General features: G+C 53.4%; 1 protein-coding gene across 2 annotated transcripts in view; it reads right to left on the bottom strand.

Annotated features, from left to right (window-relative positions):
• Positions 1-606: 606 nt before the first annotated feature.
• AHCYL1 (adenosylhomocysteinase like 1) overlaps positions 607-22,240 on the bottom strand; it is a gene marked incomplete at its 3' end in the record, with an annotated part of 28,332 nt that continues 6,698 nt past the window's right edge. Inside the window, exons 2-17 of one of the 2 annotated variants that reach the window (XM_084220531.1) lie at positions 13,516-13,627; positions 13,009-13,152; positions 12,190-12,290; positions 11,114-11,216; positions 10,167-10,261; positions 9,306-9,412; positions 9,109-9,225; positions 8,902-8,965; positions 6,971-7,059; positions 6,470-6,540; positions 5,782-5,876; positions 5,103-5,201; positions 4,523-4,591; positions 3,411-3,489; positions 2,902-3,022; positions 607-2,402 (exon numbers count right to left, since the gene is read on the bottom strand). In XM_084220531.1, coding sequence (XP_084076657.1) covers positions 2,396-2,402; positions 2,902-3,022; positions 3,411-3,489; positions 4,523-4,591; positions 5,103-5,201; positions 5,782-5,876; positions 6,470-6,540; positions 6,971-7,059; positions 8,902-8,965; positions 9,109-9,225; positions 9,306-9,412; positions 10,167-10,261; positions 11,114-11,216; positions 12,190-12,290; positions 13,009-13,152; positions 13,516-13,627 — 1,473 coding nt within the window. Of the gene's footprint in view, positions 2,403-2,897; positions 3,023-3,410; positions 3,490-4,522; positions 4,592-5,102; positions 5,202-5,781; positions 5,877-6,469; positions 6,541-6,970; positions 7,060-8,901; positions 8,966-9,108; positions 9,226-9,305; positions 9,413-10,166; positions 10,262-11,113; positions 11,217-12,189; positions 12,291-13,008; positions 13,153-13,515; positions 13,628-22,240 lie in introns of those variants that run through there. The other variant, XM_084220532.1, reaches the window with a different exon arrangement.

Here is a 22,240-nt window from a genome sequence, read left to right on the forward strand (position 1 = left end):
GGGCAGGAACAGGCAGGTCCCAAACTGAGGGGCCTGGAACAAAGGAACGCTCCAGTGACGGGATGGGGGGCTCGGATCCCAAACTGAGGGGCCTGGAACAAAGGAACGCTCCAGTGACGGGATGGGGGGCTCAGATCCCAAACTGAGGGGCCTGGAATAAAGGAATGCTCCAGTGAGGGGATGGGAGGCTCAGATCCCAAACTGAGGGGCCTGGAACAAAGGAACGCTCCAGTGACGGGATGGGGGCTCAGATCCCAAACTGAGGGGCCTGGAACAAAGGAACGCTCCAGTGACGGGATGGGGGGCTCGGATCCCAAACGGGGGTGACCTGATGGGCTCAGAGGGGAGTCAGACCCCGACAAAGGAACCTGACAGGGTTTAAACCGCAAACTAAGGTGCGCCGTTGGGCTTTAGAGAGGGTGAGATCCCAAAATCCAGAGTTGTGGCAACGCTCAGAAAATTCTGGCAGGACCTAATCCCAACCCCGAGATGGCAAAGGGAGATTCCAGCCCTGCCCTTGGGCTCAGAAACAACTCAAAGTCGCCTCTAAGGGACCAAACAAACCATCCACAACCAAAAGCACTTCATTTTTCCTAATAGTTTAATTAGACTTTAATGATTTATTGCTCATCTGCAAGGATTAATATTGCATTCATTAAAAATCATTCCTATACAAAATAAACCTCTCGCTCCCGGCCCGCCGCTGCCGCCGCCGTCGCCCCCGGGCTCCCCCAGCATGGCTTATACAGACACAGAGCCCTTGGCCGAGATTCCACCCGGGACGGGTGGGAACGGGGACCCCCGGGCGTGGGGGGCTCACGGGGAAGGGGGGATGCTCCCCATCCTTCCCACCAACGCCCATCCCAGCTCGCTAAGCTGTCCCCAGGGAGGTCTGGGGGATGGTGGAAGGGACCCAGGTGATCCCTGGGATCTGTGGGAGAGCGAGGCAGGTGATCCCCAAAATCTATCCAGGAGGAGACCAGGCAGGGCAGGAGAGAGGAACAGTCAGAGGACGTGGAGGAGGATGATCTCAGCACCTCTCCCATCCCCTGGCACCCCGAGGAGCTCAGCACACCCCAAAACCTGCAAATTCACGGGGAAGGACCTGTCCAGTTGGATCCCTGCAAAGCGAGGAAGGAGCAGCTCCACCATCCACGAGGTGCCAGCAGCTCCTTCCCTCCCCTGGGTGGGGAAAGGAATGGGAGCCAGAGGAGCCTCAGTGGGTTGGAAGGAGCAGCCCACACCCCAGCACAAGCTGGGAAAGGGAAATGTCGGCAGGGAGGGCATGGAGGAGGTGATGGGAGCATCCAGGATACACCAGGAGAGGGTGAGGATAACAGTGACAGGGAGCAGAGGGGCCGGGCTGGGGTATGGGGAAGGCTCATCTCTGCATCCAGCTCAAAAAAAAAGTGAAACAGCCCCAAAACCCACCCCAGACACCCTCAACACCACTCAGCACTTCCCAGTGGGAGATGGGATGGTGGCCACGTCCCCAGTGCTTCCTTTTTAAAACATCTAATAACAATCCCTGCCCTCTAAAACATCTCTGTAAGGATCAAAAAGGAAGAGAGGAAGAAAAAAAAAACAAATAAACAAACGGAAAAAAATGTTTAAAACTCAATTAAGGTGCAGTTTGGCTAAAAAAAAAAAAAAAAAAAAACATGAAACCTAGGAGAGATGAGGATAATGCTGGGAAAGCGACCCCCATCCAGATTCAGATTAGCACCCTGAAACACTGAACTCCCCTGGACCCAGGTGGCCACCAAACCCAGGCCAGTGGCCACCAAACCTGGGCCACCTCAGAGCAGGGACCTGGGCTGGGCTTGGGCACAGTCACCCCCTTTGCCAGGTGTCCTGCAGGCCACTCTGCTCCCAGGAAGCACCCGGAGCAGGGATCTAGCAGCTAAAACTGGGCTCTTTAAGGCAATTTAGAAGTTGCAGATAATCCACACAAAGAAATAGAAGATAAAGTAGAAGAGCATCTCCGGATCCACAGGGAGCCCGGCTGAGACCGACGTGGGCTGGAAAGGTGGGAAAAAATACAAAATAAAAGCCAAAATAAACCATTGCTGCAGGAATGAAGTGCCCTTGGCCCAGCAGGAAAGGGAAAGCCCCTCCTGGAGCCAGGGCTGGGAATCAGCAGCTTCAGCCACATGAAAGCAAGAAGCAAATCCCAGGTTGTCTGGTAAGATCAGACAGGGATGCGATCATGGAAAAGGGGGAGAAAAGAAAACCTGACCTTAAAATCACAGATAAAATGTAAAAACAGGTTCTGGTGGCGGTGGTGGTTAACAAAAAAAAAAAAAAAAAAGGTAAACAAAAATAAAAATTATTTTTAAAAATAATCTCTCAAATGTTGCCTTGTGTGGTCTGGTCCTTCATGGCAATAGTCCCGTCAGTATCTAGGAGAGAAGGAAGGGACAGTGAGGGACATGGGAGGTGCTGCTGTGCCAGGGCAAGGGGATCCCCCAGGCATGGGATTCCAGACTGCTTTGGGCTGGCAGGGACTTTAAAGCTCATCTCATTCCACAGGCAGAGACACCTTCCACTAGTCCAGGTTACTCCAAGCCCTGTCCAGCCTGGCCTTGGACACTTCCAGGGATGCAGGGGCAGCCACAGCTGCTCTGGACACCCTGTGCCAGGGCCTGCCCACCCTCACAGCCACGAATCCCTTCCCAATATCCCATCCAACCCTGCCTTCTTCAGGCACTGGAAGGGTCCCTAAGCTCTCTTGGGAGCCTTCCAGCTCTCCCAGAGGGGCTCCAGCCCTCAAAGCATCTCTGTGGCCTCCTCTGGACACACTCCAGTAGCTCCACATGCTTCTGCTGTTGGAGACCCCAGAGCTGGAGGCAGAACTCCAAACCAACGGGAGCAGGGAGCCCCTGCCCCAGCAGCTCTCACCTGTAGTAGTTGGGTTTGAAAGGCCCATTTTTGTTGAGTCCCAGGTATTTGGCCTGATCGTCCGTCAGCTCCGTCAGGTGGGCGTCGAACGATGGCAGGTGCAAACTGGCCACATACTCATCTGGGAATGGGACAGGGAACACGGGATCAGGGGGTCCACACCCCACCACAACAAGGGCAGCTGGTGACTGGAAGGTCTGGCTGGGCAGCACCCCAGATTCACCATCACCCAAAGCAGGGCTGAGCCCAAGGCTGGGCTGGATGTGCCCCTAAAGGCACAAGGAGGGCATGGAAAATCCCAGAGAAAGGAGGCTGCAGGATGTGGGATGCCTCCCACGCTGCAGAACACTAACAAAGGTAAAGCAAATAACCCCCACGGACTTTAAGGTCACTGCCTCTGGCTTTCCTGAACTCACTGTCCCTCTGGAAGTGTTTCCCAGCCCAGGTTTGAGCTCTTCTGACACTGCTGGCACATGGATTCCCCAGGGAAAGTCAGCTCCTTCACTCACCCATCTTCTTTGGCAGCAGGTAAACATCCTGCTTGTACCGGCCCTCGGGAGCATTGTAGAGCTCAATCAGAGCCAGAGCCTGTGGAGAGCACAGGGATAAGCAGGGAACAGTCAGGAATGGCCACCAGCTTGGGCAACACAAACCTCACAAAGGCAGAGAAGGATCTGGGAGCTTGAGGGACAGTGCAATCATTCCCCACATGCCTTGAGGGAAAGGCTCCCACCCTGGGTACATCCCTGTCTGGGTCTCCATAATCCCACTGGAAGGATCAGAGAGCAGGGATGAGATGCCACCCAGCCTGTTTGCAGCATCTGGGCTCAACACCCCAGGGAAAAACATGAGGATGCTTTAGGGTTAGCAGCTCTTCTCGTCTTAAACTGCCCAGCTGCTGCAGCACATGGAAAAGGAGGGGCTGCTCCTCAGGAACTGGCAGCATCCAAAAACCAAGACAGATGAAACTACATCTGAGAGATGGCTTCCATTGTTGGGAACCAAGTCCAAAACACAGGCCTGTTCCCTGTCCCCTTGGGCTGACAGGAGTGAGGATAAGGGAATTCCCCACTGTCAGCCTGGCTGTCCTTCCCCATGAGTGCCAGTGCCACCAGACCCTCCATGTTCCCAGTCCCATCAATCCCCTCAGTGTTCCCAGTCCCATTAATCCCTCAGTGTTCCCAGTGTCACCAGGCCCCTCCATGTTCCCAGCCCAAACAAAGCCTTGCTTTGAGGTAAGCTCAAACCTGTGCTAGGTGGGCAAAAACACATGCTGGGGGAGCTTAAATCAGTGCTAGAGGGGCTTAAACCTGTGCTGGGGAAGGTTAAACCCATGCTAGGGGGTCTCAAACCTGTGCTAGGAGGGCTCAAACCTGTCTGGGAGAAGCTTAAACCTGTATTCCAGCCCAGCAGGATCTGTGCCATGAAACCACTCATTTAAAAGCTCTCCCAAAACTCGCTGTACCCAAAACACTGGGTCTGTGCCAGCAATAACTCCAGCCCAGAAAAAATGGTATTTCTGGCAGTGGTGCCACCTCAAGGACCAATCCCAGCATGTTCCCAGCTCCTTCCAAACCATCCCCACCCCTAGGCTTGTGCAGGGCCCCACCCATGTACGGACCTGTGTGGTGGCTGTGATGGAGAGGACGAAGGTGGGAACCGTGGAGCAGCTGAGGTTGAGCAGACGGCCCTGGGAGAAAGCAGGAGTCAGCACAGAGCTGGACATGCTCCCAAATCCAAACCAAACTGAGCTCCCAGATGGGATTCACATCCATCCCCTCCCTGCACAAGGAACCAGAGCACAGGGGCGCAGGGAACCATTTCAAATCTGCTCCAGTTTCCACCTTAACCCTTCATTTCAAGGCAGGGGAATGTTGTGGTCTCTAGAAAAGCCAGTCCCTCCTCCTGCCAGAACAGCTCCTGTGGGAAGAGGAGCCACCCAGCACCTGGGAAACCCTGCACAGATGGGGTTTGCCTGAGTGGGATGAATCCCAGCTTGGAAGAACAGAGTCACATGGCAGCTCTGTGGCTGCATGTGGGATATGACACACCCGCCCTCAAGAAAAGAAAAAAAAAAAAAATTAAATAAATAAAAAAACCCTTTCTTGAGCTCTGAAGCTTCTCTCAGCACTTTTCCACCTGGCTACATCTGTGATTTCCTGATGGAGGCCCAAAGCATCACGGCCCAGCTCTGAACACACCTCGGCCAGCAGCACCACCCGCTTCCCGTCGGGCCAGATGACGTGATCCACTTGGGAGCGCACCCGCTCCCAGGTCAGCTCCGGCATCCGCAGGCTGGTCTGCAACACGAGAGGCACAGGCTGGGTCAGGGCAGGAGCCGGAGGAGGGACACAGCCAGGGGTGCCAGCAGGGGCACAGCCAGGGGAGAGGCACAGGCTGGGTCAGGGCAGGAGCCAGAGGAGGGACACAGCCAGGGGTGCCAGCAGGTGGGTACAGCCAGGGGAGAGGCACAGGCTGGGTCAGGGCAGGAGCAGGTAGAGGGACCCAGCCAGGGGTGCCAGCAGGCAGGCACAGGCTAGGTCAGGGCAGGAGCAGGCGGAGGGACCCAGCCAGGGGTGCCAGCAGGTGGGTACAGGCAGGGGAGAGGCACAGGCTGGGGTCAGGGCAGGAGCCGGCAGGGGAAACAGCCAGGGGTGCCAGCAGGCGAGCACAGCCAGGGGTGCCAGTGTGCAGGCACAGCCAGGGGTGCCAGTGCGCGGGCACAGCCAGGGGTGCCAGCAGGCGAGCACAGCCAGGGGTGCCAGCAGGCGAGCACAGCCAGGGGTGCCAGTGCGCGGGCACAGCCAGGGGTGCCAGTGCGCGGGCACAGCCAGGGGTGCCAGCAGGCAGGAGGGCACAGCCAGGGGTGCCAGCACTCACCACGTCAATCTCAGTGTTGGAGTGGCCCATGTTGCACACGATGCAGCTGTTCTTCATTCGGTCCAGGTGCTCCCTGGTCACCACGTTCTTGTTCCCTGCAGGCACAGAGGGCACAGCTGATCCCACAGCAGTGGGAACCCAGCCCTCTGGTTTCTCCTTCCCTGAACTCGAGTCAGAGAAGCTCAGCTTGGGGCAACACCAGAGGAGCCTCCCTGAGACTGAACCCTTGTGGCTGTGACAGCAAAGAACATGTGGGACAAGTGCTGTCATGGAGTATCCTGAGCTGGAAGGGATCCACAAGGGTCATCAAGTCCAACTCCTGGACCCTGCATAGGACCCAACAATCCCACCCCGTGCCTGAGAGCATTGCCCAAACACCCCTTAAGCTGTGGCAGGACTGGGACCGTGACCATTCCCTGGGGAGCCTGGGCAGTGCCCAAATCTTTGATCTTTGCTCCCATGAATTAGCCAGGCTCTAGGAGATCTCAAAATACCCTGAGAACATGTGGCCAAGATGTCCCTCTGCTCTGGGCCAGGACTGTGGTCATATAGCAAATCAGGGTGAAAAGCTCCAGGCAGAGCTCAGCTGTTGTGGAAAATTAGGAGCACACAGCAGTGGAATGTCCTCCATTCCCAGCTCCCTTGAGACCCCACTTGGGAATGATGCTCCAGCCTTGTCTATCCCTACCTGTGCAGGTGATGACGACATCCACCTGACGGATTACTTCACTCAGCTTCACCACTCGAAATCCATCCATGCTGGCAAAAAAAGGGGAATAGGCACCATCATGAGAAGCTTGTTCCTTCTCTGCCCCAGGCCATGAGGGATCTCAGCAGCTCCAAACTGCTCTGGCAGCAGCCCAGGCTCTCCTCTACCCCTCCAGGGACACCAGTGCCACAAGGGAGAGCTGTGCAGCAGTTGGGATGTCCAGCACACTCTTGGAAATGTTGGATGAGCCAGGAATGTGTGGCACAGAGGCCTGAGCAGCCTCCCCAAACCAGGCAGAGAACACCTTCTGCCCAGTATGCCCTCCCTGAAAGCTGCCCGAGCCCTTTCCTATCACAGCCCAACAAGGTGCATGTTCTCCAAAATGAGCCACAGATCCCCCTGACTTCACTCCAGCCTCTGGCAGGGTTTGGAAGAGCAGAGAAAGAGAAAGACACTCCCAAGCAGATGGGAGAACCTTACCAGGCTTGGAGAGCGCAGATGGGGTCGATCTCAGTGACATACACGATGGCTCCCAGGGCTTTCAGGGCAGCACAGCATCCCTTGCCAACCTGCCAAGGCAGAAGGATCAGTGAGGCAGGACACAGACCCACCAGTGCCACAGTCCCTGCCCCAAACAGCCCAAGCCCATCCCAGGCTGGAAGATCCTCATCCCAGCTACTTGCCCAATGCCAGGAGCAGCTCAGGATGTACCTGGTGAGTGGCACAACTGCCACAGGCCTAGCTCCCCCTCCAAGGCCACCAGCCTCCCACTGCCAGAGGGCAGGATTAGACAGGATATTGGGAAGGAATTCTCCCCTGTGGGAGTGGTGAGGCCCTGGCACAGGTTGTCCAGAGAAACTGTGGCTGGCAAGCTGGAAATATCCATGACAGGAGCCTTCCCAACCCAACACTCTCACAGTCTGTGCAGCCACAGCATTGCAGGAGCCTTTCTCCAAGCAGGAATTAAAGACAGCCTAGAGGAGCAAACACTGCCCCCTTGCCTCTAAGCTACAGGATTTCAGAGCTGCTCTGCATTCCTCAGGGGGCAGATCCTCCATCCCATGCTGCCCACATCAGCATAGGGAGCACAGGGCTCCTGCAACAGCATCGTGGACTTGCTCCCTCTCCTCAGTGGAAAATTAAAACAAAGTCCAGCTCTTCACATCACCAACCCACACCAACACCTGGTTCTGCTGCACAGATTCTACTCACACCTGTTTTGTGACCAGCAAGGTGCTGGACCAAAAACATTTCCAGAGCAACCCTCACTTATCACCCAGCTCCAACCTCGGGTCTGCTGAACACAGCTGGGACTCAATTCACATCCAGAGGGGAAACCATTCAGGGTGAACAGGCTGGGGGAGCTAAGGGTGCTCAGCCTGGAGGACAGCAGGCTACAGCAAGACCTTAGAGCCCCTTTCAGTGCCTAAAGGGGCTTCTGGAGAGCTGAAGAGGGACTTTGGACAAGGGACAGAGTGACAGGGCAAGGAGGAATGGCTTCCCACTGCCAGAGGGCAGAGTTAGATGGGATAGTGGGAAGGAATTCTTCCCTGTGACAGTGGTGAGGCAGTGGATGGAACGTTCCAGAAAAGCTGTGGCTACCCATCCTTGGAAGTGTCAAGGTTGGGTGGGGCTTGGAGCAACCTGGTCTAGCAGAAGGTGTCCCTGTCCATAGCAGGGGGGTGGAACTGGATGAGCTTGAAGTTCCCTTCCAACCCAAATATGGGTTGAAGTCTGGGATTCTCTGACTCTCCTGTTGTGAGGAAGTCCAGTAAAGTTTAGGACAGACCCTGGAGACAACACCCAGCACAACTCCTGCCTGGAGAATCAGGCACCTGCCCAGAGCACTCAGTGAGAGCCAGGACTGTCTCTTGGTAGAGCAAAGCTGGGCTCCACTGGTGCCTAAATGAATTAGGGAGCAAATTCCTGCTGGGAAGAGCCTTTGCAGCTCCTGCCAGTCCCTGCAGAGTGGTGGAAGATAAACACCCACACAGACATGCACAGATGGAGGGAAGGTGGCAGCTCCCAGCTCCAGCTCTTCCAGGGTAGAATCAGTTACAAGTTCATTATACAATTTCCCTCTGCCAGAGTATTATTCCCAGGGAGAAGCTGCCTGCCCTGCTCAGTGACAGCCAGGCTGGATGCTGAACCTGGGCCAGGGACAGCAGATGGGAGTACCCGTGGATAGTTATAATTCAGGCCAGTGTTCCCAGCAACTGTCGGCTGTGCAGCCCAGTTCATCTGCAGCAAACTGGGAAATCTGATCCCTGATCTCCATCCTCCCAGCAAGATTTCCCTAGTTATCGCTCACCAAGCTGGATCTACTCCTTATAGCAAGGGCAAGTGGCCTTTGCACAGGGAATTGCAGGATGCTGAGCTTGGGGGAGGCCAGCACAGCTCACAGAACTCACCTCCCCATAACCACAAACCACCACTTGCTTCCCTCCAAACATCACATCCGTGGTCCTCTTCAGGCTGGGGGACAGAGAGAGACCTGTGTTGGGATCAGTCAAGCCCAAAACCAGGTCAAAGCAGCAGAGCCTGATCTCTGCTTAAGAAGCAGCTGGAGCCAAACCCACCCATGTGGAAGTCTCAGTGGGGAAATGAGCTGGACTCACCCATCCAGGATGGATTCCCGGCAGCAATACAGGTTATCAAACTTCTGCTTGGTGACTGAGTCATTCACGTTCATGGCTGGGACACAGAGCTTCCCAGCCTTGGAGAGCTGGTACAGCCTGGGAGAGGGCAGAGGCAGGTCAGAGCAGACAGCAGCAACTCCCTGAGATCTCTGGGTCTGCCTTCCCACAGCTCCCACCTGTGCACGCCTGTCACGCTCTCCTCCACAATCCCTCGGATCTTCTTGAACACGCTGGGGTATTTCTTATAAACCCAATGGGTCAGGTCCCCACCATCATCCAGGATCTAGAACAGACAAGAACAGGGAGCAGTCAGGCCTTCCACTGGGAAATGCACTGGCTGAGGACGGGATGGGGAAAATTATTTGGAAAAGCATCTTCAGGCACTGCTGGAGGGGCTGTTTGGGCAGAGGCCTGGGGGCCAGGACTCCCAGGTTCCCTAGGTGCCTGCAACTCAGGGTCTCCTCTAAAACACTGGGATTCCTTAACCCTGTGTGGAGCTGCTGGATCCTAACAGGATTTCCTGCCTCTGCTATTGTTCTGCAGCCTGCAAAGGCGACCACAGGCAGCACTAACTGACTAGGCTGAGCTCAGGACACCACATTGATGCCCAGAAAGCAAACAGGACAGGATAGGCTGTGGGAGGTGTCATGGCCCACACACATCACTGGTGACCACAGACCATGCACCAAGGGGGGACATTGGCTTTGGCAAGGGAAAGGTCCCCACTATGAGCCCAGTTGTGGGAGGGAGAGGGCAGATGGCACCTGTGCTGAGAGAGAAGTGGCTGGGGCAGCTCCTGCAGGGGCAAACAGGTCCCATTTCTTGGCTCGTGGCAGCTCCACCAGGAGCTGTTCCCTTGCCATTGGGATGTGCCAACTCAGGACATCATCTCTGCAGCTCCTGACATTCCCATGGCTGTTCCCAGCTGCTCTCCAAGAGCCCCCCATTAATGGGGGTCAAATTCGAGGTTGGCAGGCTCCCAGGAACAGCCCCAGGGCAGAAGGGAGGAAGAGGAAGGGCTGGAGAAGACTCCTTACCATGTTGGCCTGCCAGCCATCTACGTTAACGCAGCGGTCAATGCACCACCAGAAATCATCCTCTGACTCCCCTTTCCAGGCAAACACAGCAACACCTGCAAGAACAGGAGCATCCCTGGAGTTTGCTGGGCTTGGCAGAGCCCTCTCCTGCTGGGCCAGCTCCAGAAACACACAGACACAAGAGCCAGGGGGCATGCAGAGATCACACCACTGCCCACAGCAGGATCAGACCTGCCCATCCCTCCCTAGAAGATATTCCCCAAAAAGATTAATTCCCTAAAACAGAAATACAAAATTTAAAAAAAAAAAAAAAAACAACCAGAAAACCAAAGAAATAATAATAAAGAAATAATAAGAAAACAATACTACTAACTAATAATAACTTGCAGTAGTTATTATTGTAGTAATACTACTATTAGTACTAATTAATGTAGTAATACTACTATTAACTGTTGAATTCTAAACAGTATAAAACTAAATAAAATAGAATTAAAATATGGTTAAATATAAAATTAAAATAAATTTTGTTTTTATAATTTTATATTCCTATTTATTTTGTTTCTATTTTATTCCTATTTTATTTATATTCTATATAAAATATATCTATAAGCCTTTTATAAGTATCTATACATGTGTTCATATTATATTGTATATTTTATGTCAATGTATATATATTTATTTATTATACATATTATTTAAATATTTATTTATATATACCTAGTATAAAATATTTCTAAATATAAATTAGAATTTTATGATTTTAATATAAATTTTTATATTGTTATATATTCTAGTAAATATAAAATTGTCTTAAATATAGAATAAAACACATATAAATGTAAAAGAGAATATATACAAATGCCATATGAAGCTCCCTGGAAGGTTCCCCCCAGGGGAGGCCAGGGAGGCAGGAGGGGCTGTGAGGGCTCTGGCCCAGCTGCACTCACCAGCCTCTGCCAAGGCCGCGGCCACCTCGTTCTGGGTGGAGTAGATGTTGCAGGCAGACCAGCGGCACTGCGCCCCCAGGGCACACAGCGTCTCGATCAGCACCTGCGGGACAGCGGGTGGGCCGGGTCAGGGGAGCCCCGGGGACAGGGCTGCTCCAGGGATCAGTGTCCCAGGGATAACCCAGGGGTCAGGGGAGCCCCGGGGACAGGGCTGCTCCAGGGATCAGCGTCCCAGGGGGCAGGGATAACCCGGCGGGCAGGGGAGCCCCGGGGGACAGGGCTGCTCCAGGGTTCAGGGATAACCCCGGGGTCAGGGGAGCCCCGGGGGACAGGGGTGTTCCAGGGATCAGCGTCCCAGGGGTCAGGGATAACCCGGGGGTCAGAACTGTCTGGAGGGCCAGGAGTCAGGGGCATCCCAGGGGACAGGGGTGCCCCGGGGATCAGGGATGCCCCAGGGATCATGGGTGCCCTGGGGGACAGGGATGTCCTGGGGGACAGGGGTGCCCCAAGGGCCAGAGGTGCCCCAAGGGCCAGGGATAACCCAGGGATCAGGGATGTCCCACGGGTCAGGGGTGCCCCAGGGGTCAGGGCAGTACTGGGGTTCAGAAGCGCCCCAGGTGCCTGCAGTGCTCCAGGGATCAGGGGTGCCCCAGGGATCAGGGGGCCCCAGGGATCAGGGATAACCTGGGCATTAGGAGTGCCCTGGAGGTCAGGGGTGCCCCAGGGATCAGGGCAGTACTGGGGGTCAGAGGTGCCCCAGGTGCCTGCAGTGCCCCGGGAATCAGGAGTGTCCCAGACGTCAGGGCTGTCCCAGGGGTCAGGGTGCCCCAGAGGTCAGGGGATGACCCTGGCACAAGAGCAGACTCCCAGGGTGCCCCTGACCCTGGCCTTGGGCATCAGTGATGGGCACAGGAACCAAATGATACCCTGGGGAAATGCCACCAACACAACCCTTCCAAAACCTTTCCAGACTCAACGCAGCTTTTCCCATTCAAAGAGATAAAGAACTTTCTTCCCCATGGAAAAGCTGATGTCCCAGCCCAGGCCCCCCAAATAAGCCCCCCACAGCCACTCACCGCAGTCTGTGCTGTGATGTGGGTACAGCCCACAATTTTAGCTCCAGCCAAAGGTTTCTCCCCCTGGGCTCGTTTCCTGAGCGAAATCAGAGCAGACATGTCTGCAAAAGGAAGAGAGGTCTTAATACTGGTTCAGTCTGCAGGGTCCCCTCTCTGCCACAGCTCCCCTCCTTTCAGGGCCTCCCAGGATACCTCCACCCCAAAATTTCTGCTGAAGCTGTTACACAGGCAGGGAGAAAACTCCTCATCCCTGGCCTGGCAGGTCTGTGTAAAACAGGACCAAAAGACCAGTGTCATTTGTCACTTGACCAAGGGACAAGGAGAGAGGCAAGGAGGGGTCTGGCACTGCCTGGGAAAGGCTCCTAAGGACAGTCAACAGCCCTGTGGCAGCAGGTGAAGCACCTGAACTTGAAAAGAGAGCTGCCACATCTCAGAAGAGCTACTCTAGATATGTCTGGATTATCTTCCCCTTCTAAAAGGAGAGTTACCCAATCACCCCACTGGAAATGGTAATTCAGCTTCCTACCATCCCCACAGGAAGGGGTGGGATTTTCAGCTTTCATATCTCTGAAGGTGTTAAAAAATCCTTGTCCATCCAAAGCCAACAAAACATTAAACCCTGCAAGAGCTCTGCTCCTGCCAGAAAAGGAATGGGACACAGCATCAACATTTGCCGGCACCTCTCACTCTTCCCTAACTGATATTGGGGGGAGGAAACAGGACATCCAGGGCTGCAGCAGGAGTGGGAATTGCCACTCCTCAGCTCCTGGTCTCCAGAACCTGCCCCAAGCCCCAGAAGCCCCACACTCCACTCGGTACCCTGCTCAGCGATCTCAATCTCGCGGCGCCCGAACTCTGCCTGTTTGATGTTCTTCACACAGAAATTGCTGCTGCCCTTGGAGTTGGTTTGCTGCTTCTCTCGGGGGGACACCTCATCATCAGAGCTGTCTGTGTATGAGGCAGCTAAACCAAAAGAGCAATGAATGAGTGTTATTCCAGGCCTTATGAATCCAGGAACCTCCTACCCTTCAGGTCTCTGCTCTGTTTCCCCTCCCAGCTTTCACTCGTGGCTCAAACTTGCAATCTCCTAAGGAAAACCAATGCCCTGAAGGAATTTTGCACTCTTTTTCTCTAAAACAGCCCAGAGGTAACAATTATCAACTGGCAATCAATGCCTGAGCTTCGGGAACGCCTGGAATCATTCCCTCAGCATTAAAGTACAAACAGCAGCACAAATGCTGCCACAGGGTGTGAGGAGCACATTCACTGCAGCACCCACGCTGGGTTTTTGAGAGGTACACACGAGGACAAGGAGCTGGCACCTACCAGAGCTGTAGCTGTCAGTGGAAGACTGGGAGATGGAGCGGGACAGGGACCGACGGCCCGTCTTGGTTGGGAATTTGGTGAACTCCTGCATGTCATCTGCAAATTGGATTTGCTGGGAGCAAATGAAAGAAGTGTTAAATCAGGAGGTGATCCTCAGAGCATGGCACCTCCCCAAGCTACAGGGACCCATGGATCCCTTCAGTCCACAAAAATTAACATCACCAAACACAAGGCTAAAGATGCCAAAAATTAAATCCCTTCCTCTGCCTGAAAAGCTGCCAGCAGGTTTTTGTCACCCTGTAAATTTGACACAACACCTGAAGATAAAAAGAGCACCCTGAAACATCCCCTTTAATCCCTTCCCAGCTTCCTCAGGCTCCTTCAGGAATTACACTCTTTGTACAACCCACATCCCATGTGGAGGCAGAGCCCCTGCTCCCACTGCCCCTGCCCCAACCAATCCCAGCAGATTTCTGCCCAAAAATACAGCAGTAAGAAAGCTGGGGTGGTCCCAACAGCTCCCTGGTGCTTCCAGACTCTTCCCCAGGAGCAGAGCATCCCACAGGTTAAAAACACCACACATCCTTCCAAAACTGACACTAAAAGCACAGGAAAAAACCTCAGCAAGAGAGAACATTTCAACAAAAAGAAGTTGACATTGCATTGGCTTTCAGCCTCCTCTGCAGGACAAGATGTTTCCATTGGAAGGGAACCCCTAAAACAGCCACCTCTCTCAGCCAGAGGCAACTCAAGGCTCCAGCACCTTCCACCAGATCATCAAATTTAACTGTGTTGGGCCAAAAAGAGAGGAAAAATAACCCAAAACTGCTCAGCTGCTGCACTCACCCCGAGTAGCAGCCAGCAAAGGGCCTTATTGCTGCTCCTGCCAGTGAAAGGCAACAGAGATGAAAGGGAGTGAGGGAAAGCACCAGCAAGCCCAGCCTGCAGCCCCCTCCCTGCTGCCATGCAGGAGACCCTGACAAAGAACCCCAGCACGGCCCCTTCGCTCAGATCACGCCGCTGCAGGATTTAATTTTGCCATTTAACAGGGATGAGACGTCATGGCAGGGAGTGGGATTAACAAAGCATCCCCGAGACCCAGGAGACCTTGAGAGGAGTCATAGAGAAATCAAGATGATGGAAAGAGACAGCCCAGAGCAGCCACAAGGAGGGGCTTTCAGTGCCACAGCCATCCCAAAAGCTCCCTGAAAGCTTTGATGCAGGAAACAGCCTTCAGAGGGGAGAAGAATGAAACTATTTAGTTGAAATGATCCATTCCAGAAAGGAGGAATCTGCACAGGCTGGAGCTGGGGTGGCTGCAGCACCAGTACAGCTTTTTGGGCTGGAAAACATTGCCACAACCCTACAGAATCCCAGCAGATGGGCTAAAAACAGCATGGTATTGCACTTGGGAAGGAACAAGAGGGCATGAAACCCATGGCTCACTCCAAGGGAGGGCAGGAGGGATGATGTGGGACTCCAGCATCCCTTCCAGGAACTGACCAGCACAGAGAGATCCATCACCACACCCAGCCAAGCACCCCAGGCATTCCTGTGGGTGCTGCTGCTGCTGTAAGGTTTCCAGCCAGCTCCTCCATCCTGGACACATCACAGCCCAGTATCTGCTTCCCTGACTAGACTTCCCAGCAGACTCCAGTTGGATTCTGATGCAAACTGCTTGAGTTTGTACTAGTGGAAGGATAAATGGAGACAGAAGATTTGGGTTTGTAATTGTTTGAGGTCATTTGGTGCAGAGAGAGGATTTGGAGGGCACCACAACCTCCATCCCCATGGGGGAGCAGAGGGAGGTTGAGGAGAGCAGGATATGGAGGGCATCCCAACCCTATCCCCAGAGGAGAGCAGAGGGAAGATGCAGAGGGCAGGATCCAGAGAGCATCCCAACCCTATCCCCAGAGGAGAGCAGAGGGAGGATGCAGAAGAGACCACAACCCTCACCCCTGTGGGAAATCAGAGGGAGGGCCTGGAGGGCATTGAAACCTCCACCCCCATGGGAGAGCAGGGAAGTTGGTTCTGGGAGAGAAGCACTTCCAGGCAGGTACCAATATTGTGCTCAGGGCCTGTGGCAGGAGCTGGCAGATTCCCAGCAAGGAATGATGTGGCTGGAATTTGTTCAAGGTCTATTCCTGGGATCAATCTTCCCCACATAGCCTGGGACAGGCTTGTGCTACTTCCACGCCAGTGTATTGCTCACGGGCACTTCCAAGGAGGAAAAAGCATCAGCAATTTTAGGACACAAGATTTCCATGCCTTCACATCAAGCTCCTCCTCTGGCAGCTCATCAAACCAGAGGGTATAAAAAAATATTCCCCATAAAACAGCTGCTGGCATTAAAACAGCTTAAAGTGTTAGCTGAGGAATTTTCTGTATCTCAGGGAAAGGTTTCCAGGGAAGAGGTGACCCAGGAGGGAAAAAACAAAGCACAGTGCTCCAGCCCAGGGTGCAGGTCTGTCATGACCTGCAGCATCCAGGATGTGTGTGCTTTGGGAGAGGGCAATTCCCTTTAGGGAATTGCTGCCTGGATGGTCTCATGGAGCAAAGTTCATTTGAGATACAGTGGAAAAGAGAGGATGGGATAGAGGGATGCTGCACTGCCCAGTCTCACAACATCCCACAGCACAATCCACCTCCCCTTCAGGGCTCCAGCTGTGAGTGCTGAGCCAGCTCTGAGGCACAACCCCACCCTGCAAGAGAAACAGCAGGTTTAGAAACATGGGAATGAGGGGATTGAATCCAAGGGGAGAGAAAAAGCAATGCTAAGCAAACCAAGTGCTGAATTACCCCCAGTAATCCCTGCCGTGGCTTTACCAGGGCTCAGCTGAACTCCCCAGCTTAGCAAAATCTGCCCTGGCTAAAATTATCATCAAACACCACAAACAGCACCCAAACCTGAGGAAGCATGGGAGCATCCAAGCCCTCCTTGCCCGGGGAATCTCTGCTGTGTCCGGCAGCGCGAGGGGCAGCGCAGGGAGCTCGGGCGAGGCACCGGAGCAGAGGTGCGTGACCAGTGCCCCCCACGTGCCCAGCTCGAGCTGCATTAAGGAGACAGAGAAAATCTCCTAATCCCTCTGCCTGTCATGGGAACTGGAATGAACAGCATTCCCAGCTGGGGGCTGTCCGTGGCTCAGCGGGATTGGGGCTGTCCAGTTCTCAAGAGCACGGTGATGAATTGCATCCCAAACTTCATCCTGCTGGAAGCAGCTTTTCCAACCGGGTGGAGCACAAGGGTTTAAGAGCAAGGCAAATATTTTTTCATCCCAGAAATTCGTGGTCAAGAAGGGAAAACAAGACAGCACCCATTTCCCTGCATAGGAATGAAGCCAGGGGTTTTCAGCATCGCTGCCTGGAAAAGGAGAAGAAGGGGCTGGAGACCTAAAGGGCCAAATGAGCAGTTCCTCACTTGGAACAGCAGGGATTTTGGGATATGTTCTGCAGGAAAACAGCAGGATCCACCATCTCCTGCCAAATTCTTCCAGAGCATTGCTGGGCACTGCCTGCTCCCAGTGACCCCAGCCAAGCCAGGAGGACATTTTCTCCCTTTGGGAAATCCACTGCCACTGTGCCCATTCCCAGGCAGATCTGGTATTTCCCAACAACAGCCACTTGTGCTCAGCTCAAACCACACTTTCCAGGGCTGGAGCTGAGGGAGCACTGTCCACCCTATTTGGCCACACTGCCCAGAGCATCCCAAATCACCAGGGAGCTGAAGACCAGCCTGAACAAGCTCCTCTCCAGGGCATAAGGATAAATCCACTGAGAACATTTGTGGGGCAGCACCAAACCCAGCCCCAACACACACAGCCTCATTTGTTTAATTATTACGACACAGGGAGGACAAACAGATTGCAGGTCTGGATTGGCACCACCTCACCAAACTGGCAGCTCAGGACTGCAGGGTGTGCCATCCTCCATGGCTGATCCCAAGCACTTGCCCAGTGGTCAGCCAGGAGAGCAGTGTTTGGAGGTGACAGAGTAAGAAAATTCCACTCCCTGGCTCCAGGATGAGCCCAGCATGTCCCCCTACCACAGGACAATTCCACTTTTCATTTTAACACTTCTTCCATTCCCAGAACAGCTCCAGAGAGGTCATTTAAGTTCCTTTGTTGTGCTACACATCCCTGACTGCATCCCATGCAGCCTTGGGGGAGAGCAGGAGCAGATTGTGGAAGGAACAGAGGTTTTGGAAAGCATCCACCAACTCACAGCTGACATGGCTCATCAATGCACAGGCTCCACAGGGGAAAGGACACAGGCTGGGAAGCAGCTCCAGGCTCTATTCCTAGCACCCCCAGGTTTGCTTCAGTAATCCTTTTATTATTATTATTATTTATTATTAGGGACAACGTGAGCATCAGCACATACACAGCCATGGGAAAAGTGTCCTCCCAGCCACTTCTGTCCTGGATAAGTGGAGTGGGGACAGGAGCAGGCTCCACACGTCACCCAAGATAAGCAGGAAGCAATGAACCATCTAAAACCCTCCAGACTTCAGAGTCTGACATCCATGGATGTGAGGACACAGCACAGTTGCCCAGGGAGGAACAGCAAAATGGGAGCAGAGCACGTTCCTACAGCCACACAACCACCTCTAAAGCAGAAGAGTGTCTGCAACCCACTTCTGTCCTCCCAGGAGAAAGCCTGGAAGGATCCAGAGTCCCAGGACCCTTCCTTTGGCTGCAGAAAACCAGCAGCAGGGATCAGGACTATTCAGTGCAGCCAGTTCCCTTTATTTTGTATGTTCTCCCAAGCAAAAACTCCCTGGCAGAGGCTGGGAGGACACTGCTGGATGCCCATGCTGCCAAGGCAGCCCTGACGTGACCTGTCTCTTAAGTTCATAATTTCTTTGTCAGTCCTGGAAATTCAGCCAGACAAGGAATGTTTTACAGTTCAAACAAGCATCCTCCTCCTCACCAGCCCTGCTTCCATATGAGACAGGAGCAGCAGCTTGGAGCAGGGCTGGGTTTTGCCCACCTGGAGATGGGCACCTTCAGGTTTCAGTCTCCAAGGATTCCTTATCTGCAGAAGGACAGAGAGCTGCTGGCTGTTCCTGAGGAGGAGCTGGGTCAGGCATTTCTAAAGGACAAGCTGTTTCAATCCAATGATTTGCAAAAGCAACTCAGCACAGCATCCAGGGAGGGCAGAGGCATGCCAGGGAATGAGGCCCTTCAGCCTCATCAGCAGAGGGGGAAAAAGTCAGATAACCAGTGTTCTCCTTCATTCCAGGTCAAAAGGAAGAGAGGAGCAGCTTTGCTTGAGCCACCTCCTTAGGGAAGGGACAGAACTGCCCCCATGCTGTTTTCACAGCCACCCAGATCCCAGAGGGGACCCCAAGTTTCCTGACCAGGAGAAAAGAGCTATTGCCACGTTTGCTTCCCTGAGGCCATCCCAAACCCACCAGCTGCAGGTTCCCAATGCTCCCAGTGTGCATCCCTGTGCTGGCCCCTGGAGCTGGCCCCATGCCCACTGTGGCCATGCCAGGGCACTGGGTTTGTTTAGAGGACTTGGCTGCCCTGTCCTCAGGCCCCCTCTGCTCTGCTACCAGGCTGGGAGAGTCAGCCCCTGTTCCCACAGGACAGTGTCTAGACATGAGGCTGGGAACAGGGGACACAAAGAGGGACACAGCTCCTGCTCCACAATCCAACAGGACATGGATTTTTGGGGTGGGAATCAGCAAGGCAGACAGGGATGGTTTTAGGGTTCTTTCCCTGGGAGGTTATCCAGACTGGAAGGGTACTTCTGGATCACAGCACTCCTTAGGATGGAAGGGAAAACAAGGTACTTGGAGAAGAGAGATGGGGGATCAGGACTAGCAAGACTCTCACCCTGACAACTCACCATCCTCATCCCCAAAGCACTGGGGAGGGGAGGGTTTGGAGGCGGACTTGGCTCTGTGACTCAAACCATCCCATTTTCCCACCTCCAAGCTCTGGTCACGCATGCTACTGCAAACTTGGATGGCAAAGGGCTGCACAAATTCACACCAGGCTATGGTCAATCCATGGAAGAACCACCAGATTCCCAGTTCAAATCCTCCCAGCAGCAAACAAAACCCCAGCCAGAGCCCATGGCCAGGTGAAGGTGGGGGATTTTCCCTAGCAGTGCCCACTGCTTCACCCCACCATTCCACAGGGATGCTGGAAGAGCAGGAGAGCTGCTCAGCATCTCCTGGTCCTCCACAGCCTGAGCACCAAGGGCTCTGTGAGAGCTGGAAGTGAAACAACCTTTGGGAAAAAGGAACTGCTTCTGCTCCAGGTGTGGCCTTGACAAGAGGAGAACTTTCTCCTGGTGGCTCCCCTGGCTTTGACAAGAAACCCCAAGTGCTCCATTCAGACATCACAGCTGGAAGAGCTTCCTGAGTGCGCTGCTCTGTGCATGGAAGCACAGCCATGTGGAATTTGGTGCTCCTGGATCTGGACCTCTCACTCCCAGAGGGCTCACAGGGCAGGCTGTTCTCCCTAGAGGCACAGACCTGCCTGGCACTCTCCCCACCAACTCCCTGAGCAGGAATCCCAGCCAAATCTCCACCTGGAAACCTTTACACTGTTCCCAGTGAAGAAGTAAAAGGGCACTGAGGTTCTGGCAAAACAAACCAGCCAAGCCCTGATCCCAGGATCCATCCTCCACTGCCAGAGAAAGGCTGGGTGGGTAAAGCACTAAGGGGGGAAAAAAAAACCAACAAAACAACCAAACCAAGTTTCTGTGAGTCCAAGAGGAGAATTAAGGACTTCCACGTGAATCTCAAAACTCAGCAGAGAAAAAGAAACACCAGGAAAGAAAGAGACCCATTCCAAAGGTTACTGGCTGGAAATCACCACAAGATTTCAGTCATGATGGGAATCACTATAAATGCCAGTTAAAGGAATAATAAACAGAAGGAAGGATTCAATAAAAGAAATGTGATTTTGAGTGTTAAATAGTAACTGGGGATAAATGTGCCTCGTAAACACCTGGAGGTCAAAGGTGTGCTCCAGCAGGAGCCCAGGGAAAGCTCCCAACCAGCAGATAAGGAGGCATCTAGTCCTTGGACTGCAGGAACTGAGGCAAAGGCTTGGGCCTGGCTTTCATGGAGTGGAATATCTCCTGAAACACAAAGGGATATCTCCTTCCTGGCAGGAACAGCACAAGTCCAATGTCTGGGATCCTTAAGGGCAGTGAACTTGGGTTATGTCTCACAGGTTAACCCCATAATCCCCATGAATGGGCAAACAGCAACTGGTCCAAAGCCATCCCAGATTTCTCACCTCTGGATTCATCCCCAGTGCCCACCCAGCCTATGGCACAGCATATGTTTGGGCAGTAGGAAAATTAGAATTAATTGGAGTTACCACAGTGGAAGAACTGCACAAGCAACACAAGGTCACGCCCTTGCAAAGTCAAGGGGATGGCTTCCTGCTGCCAGAGGGCAGGGATGGATGGGATACTGGGAAGGAATTCTTCGCTGGGAGGGTGCTGAGGCCCTGGCACAGGGTGCCCAGAGCAGCTGTGGCTGCCCCTGGATCCCTAGGAATGTCCAAGGCCAGGCTGAATGGGGCTTGGGAGCCACAGCAGAGGGAGGAACTGGGAGAGCTTTAAGGACCCTTCCAACCCAAACCATTCTTTATTCCATGACTGTGGGTTAAATCACTCCCAGCAGCTTATGGGGCACTCTGAGGACTGCTGGCCTCCAACAGGCCAGCTGGCAGAGCTGGAAGCCCATGGAAATGTGTTTGTGTGTCAGAGCTGAGAGGGAATCAGCTTTAATTAGCATCAATTTTTAAACTAATTAGAAAGTGCCTCTCCAAGCACAGTTGTATGAGACCAAGGGAACACTTGGAAACACTGTCAAACAGCTCCTTCAGCAAGACCTCATGGTCTTAAGGGAAGGCTCACCACAAAAAAAAAAACAAATTGAGAAGGCCAAACTTCTGCTCTGTAATCCTAAAGCAGCCCCTGTGTTTTGGGGGAGGAATCACTCCCCTTGCCACTCTGGGCACCCCACCTGTCTCCTCTTCTCCCCCCAAACTGCCTTGGAGAATCTCAGCATTCCAAAACTTCTACTGCTCTTTCAAAAACCAAAACAATAAACTCAGCAGAGGCTCCAGCTATTTGCAGGTACCCTTAGCTGATCCTCCATCCCTGTGTCACAGCTCTAAGGGAAAACATCCCACAGGATCAGCATGGAAACAGGAGCAGCCTGTTCTGGAAAACTGGAAATCCATCCTCCCCCTGCCCTGACTCCCAAAGCCTCTCACAGTGCTATTTCCACTAGAGCTCCCCATTCCTCAATTACCAATAGACTTTTTTCATCCCTGGAAATTACTTGGATTTTGATGCATCTGGAGAGAGGCTTCAGCATGGGCTCTTCCCTGCTCAGGAGTCTGAGGAATCACCACCAGGATGGACAAACATCAGACTTGTGTCAGAGCAAAGCCAACCTTTTCCTGCAAACAGGGCTGATTCCATGAAGCCCTTTCTTTTGAAGGAGGCAGGAGGGATGAAAGTGATTTCCTTGTGGAGATGGCAAGCTCACAGAATATTTGGTGAAGGGTTTCGTTAATATAGGAGACACTGTGCTGCCTGCAAGATGCTGACAGCTCCAAGGTCAACAGGGATCAGCCAGATGTTCTCGCTCCAAAACATGCCCAGGTTGGATGCAAAACTCTCCCCACCCTGCAGGAATGTGTGAAATCTGGAGCTCCCTGTTGGGAGGTGAAAGGAGGAGAGGCAG

Source organism: Fringilla coelebs, assembly GCF_963513975.1.
Source record: "Fringilla coelebs genome assembly, chromosome: 23".
Lineage (NCBI taxonomy): Eukaryota > Metazoa > Chordata > Aves > Passeriformes > Fringillidae > Fringilla > Fringilla coelebs.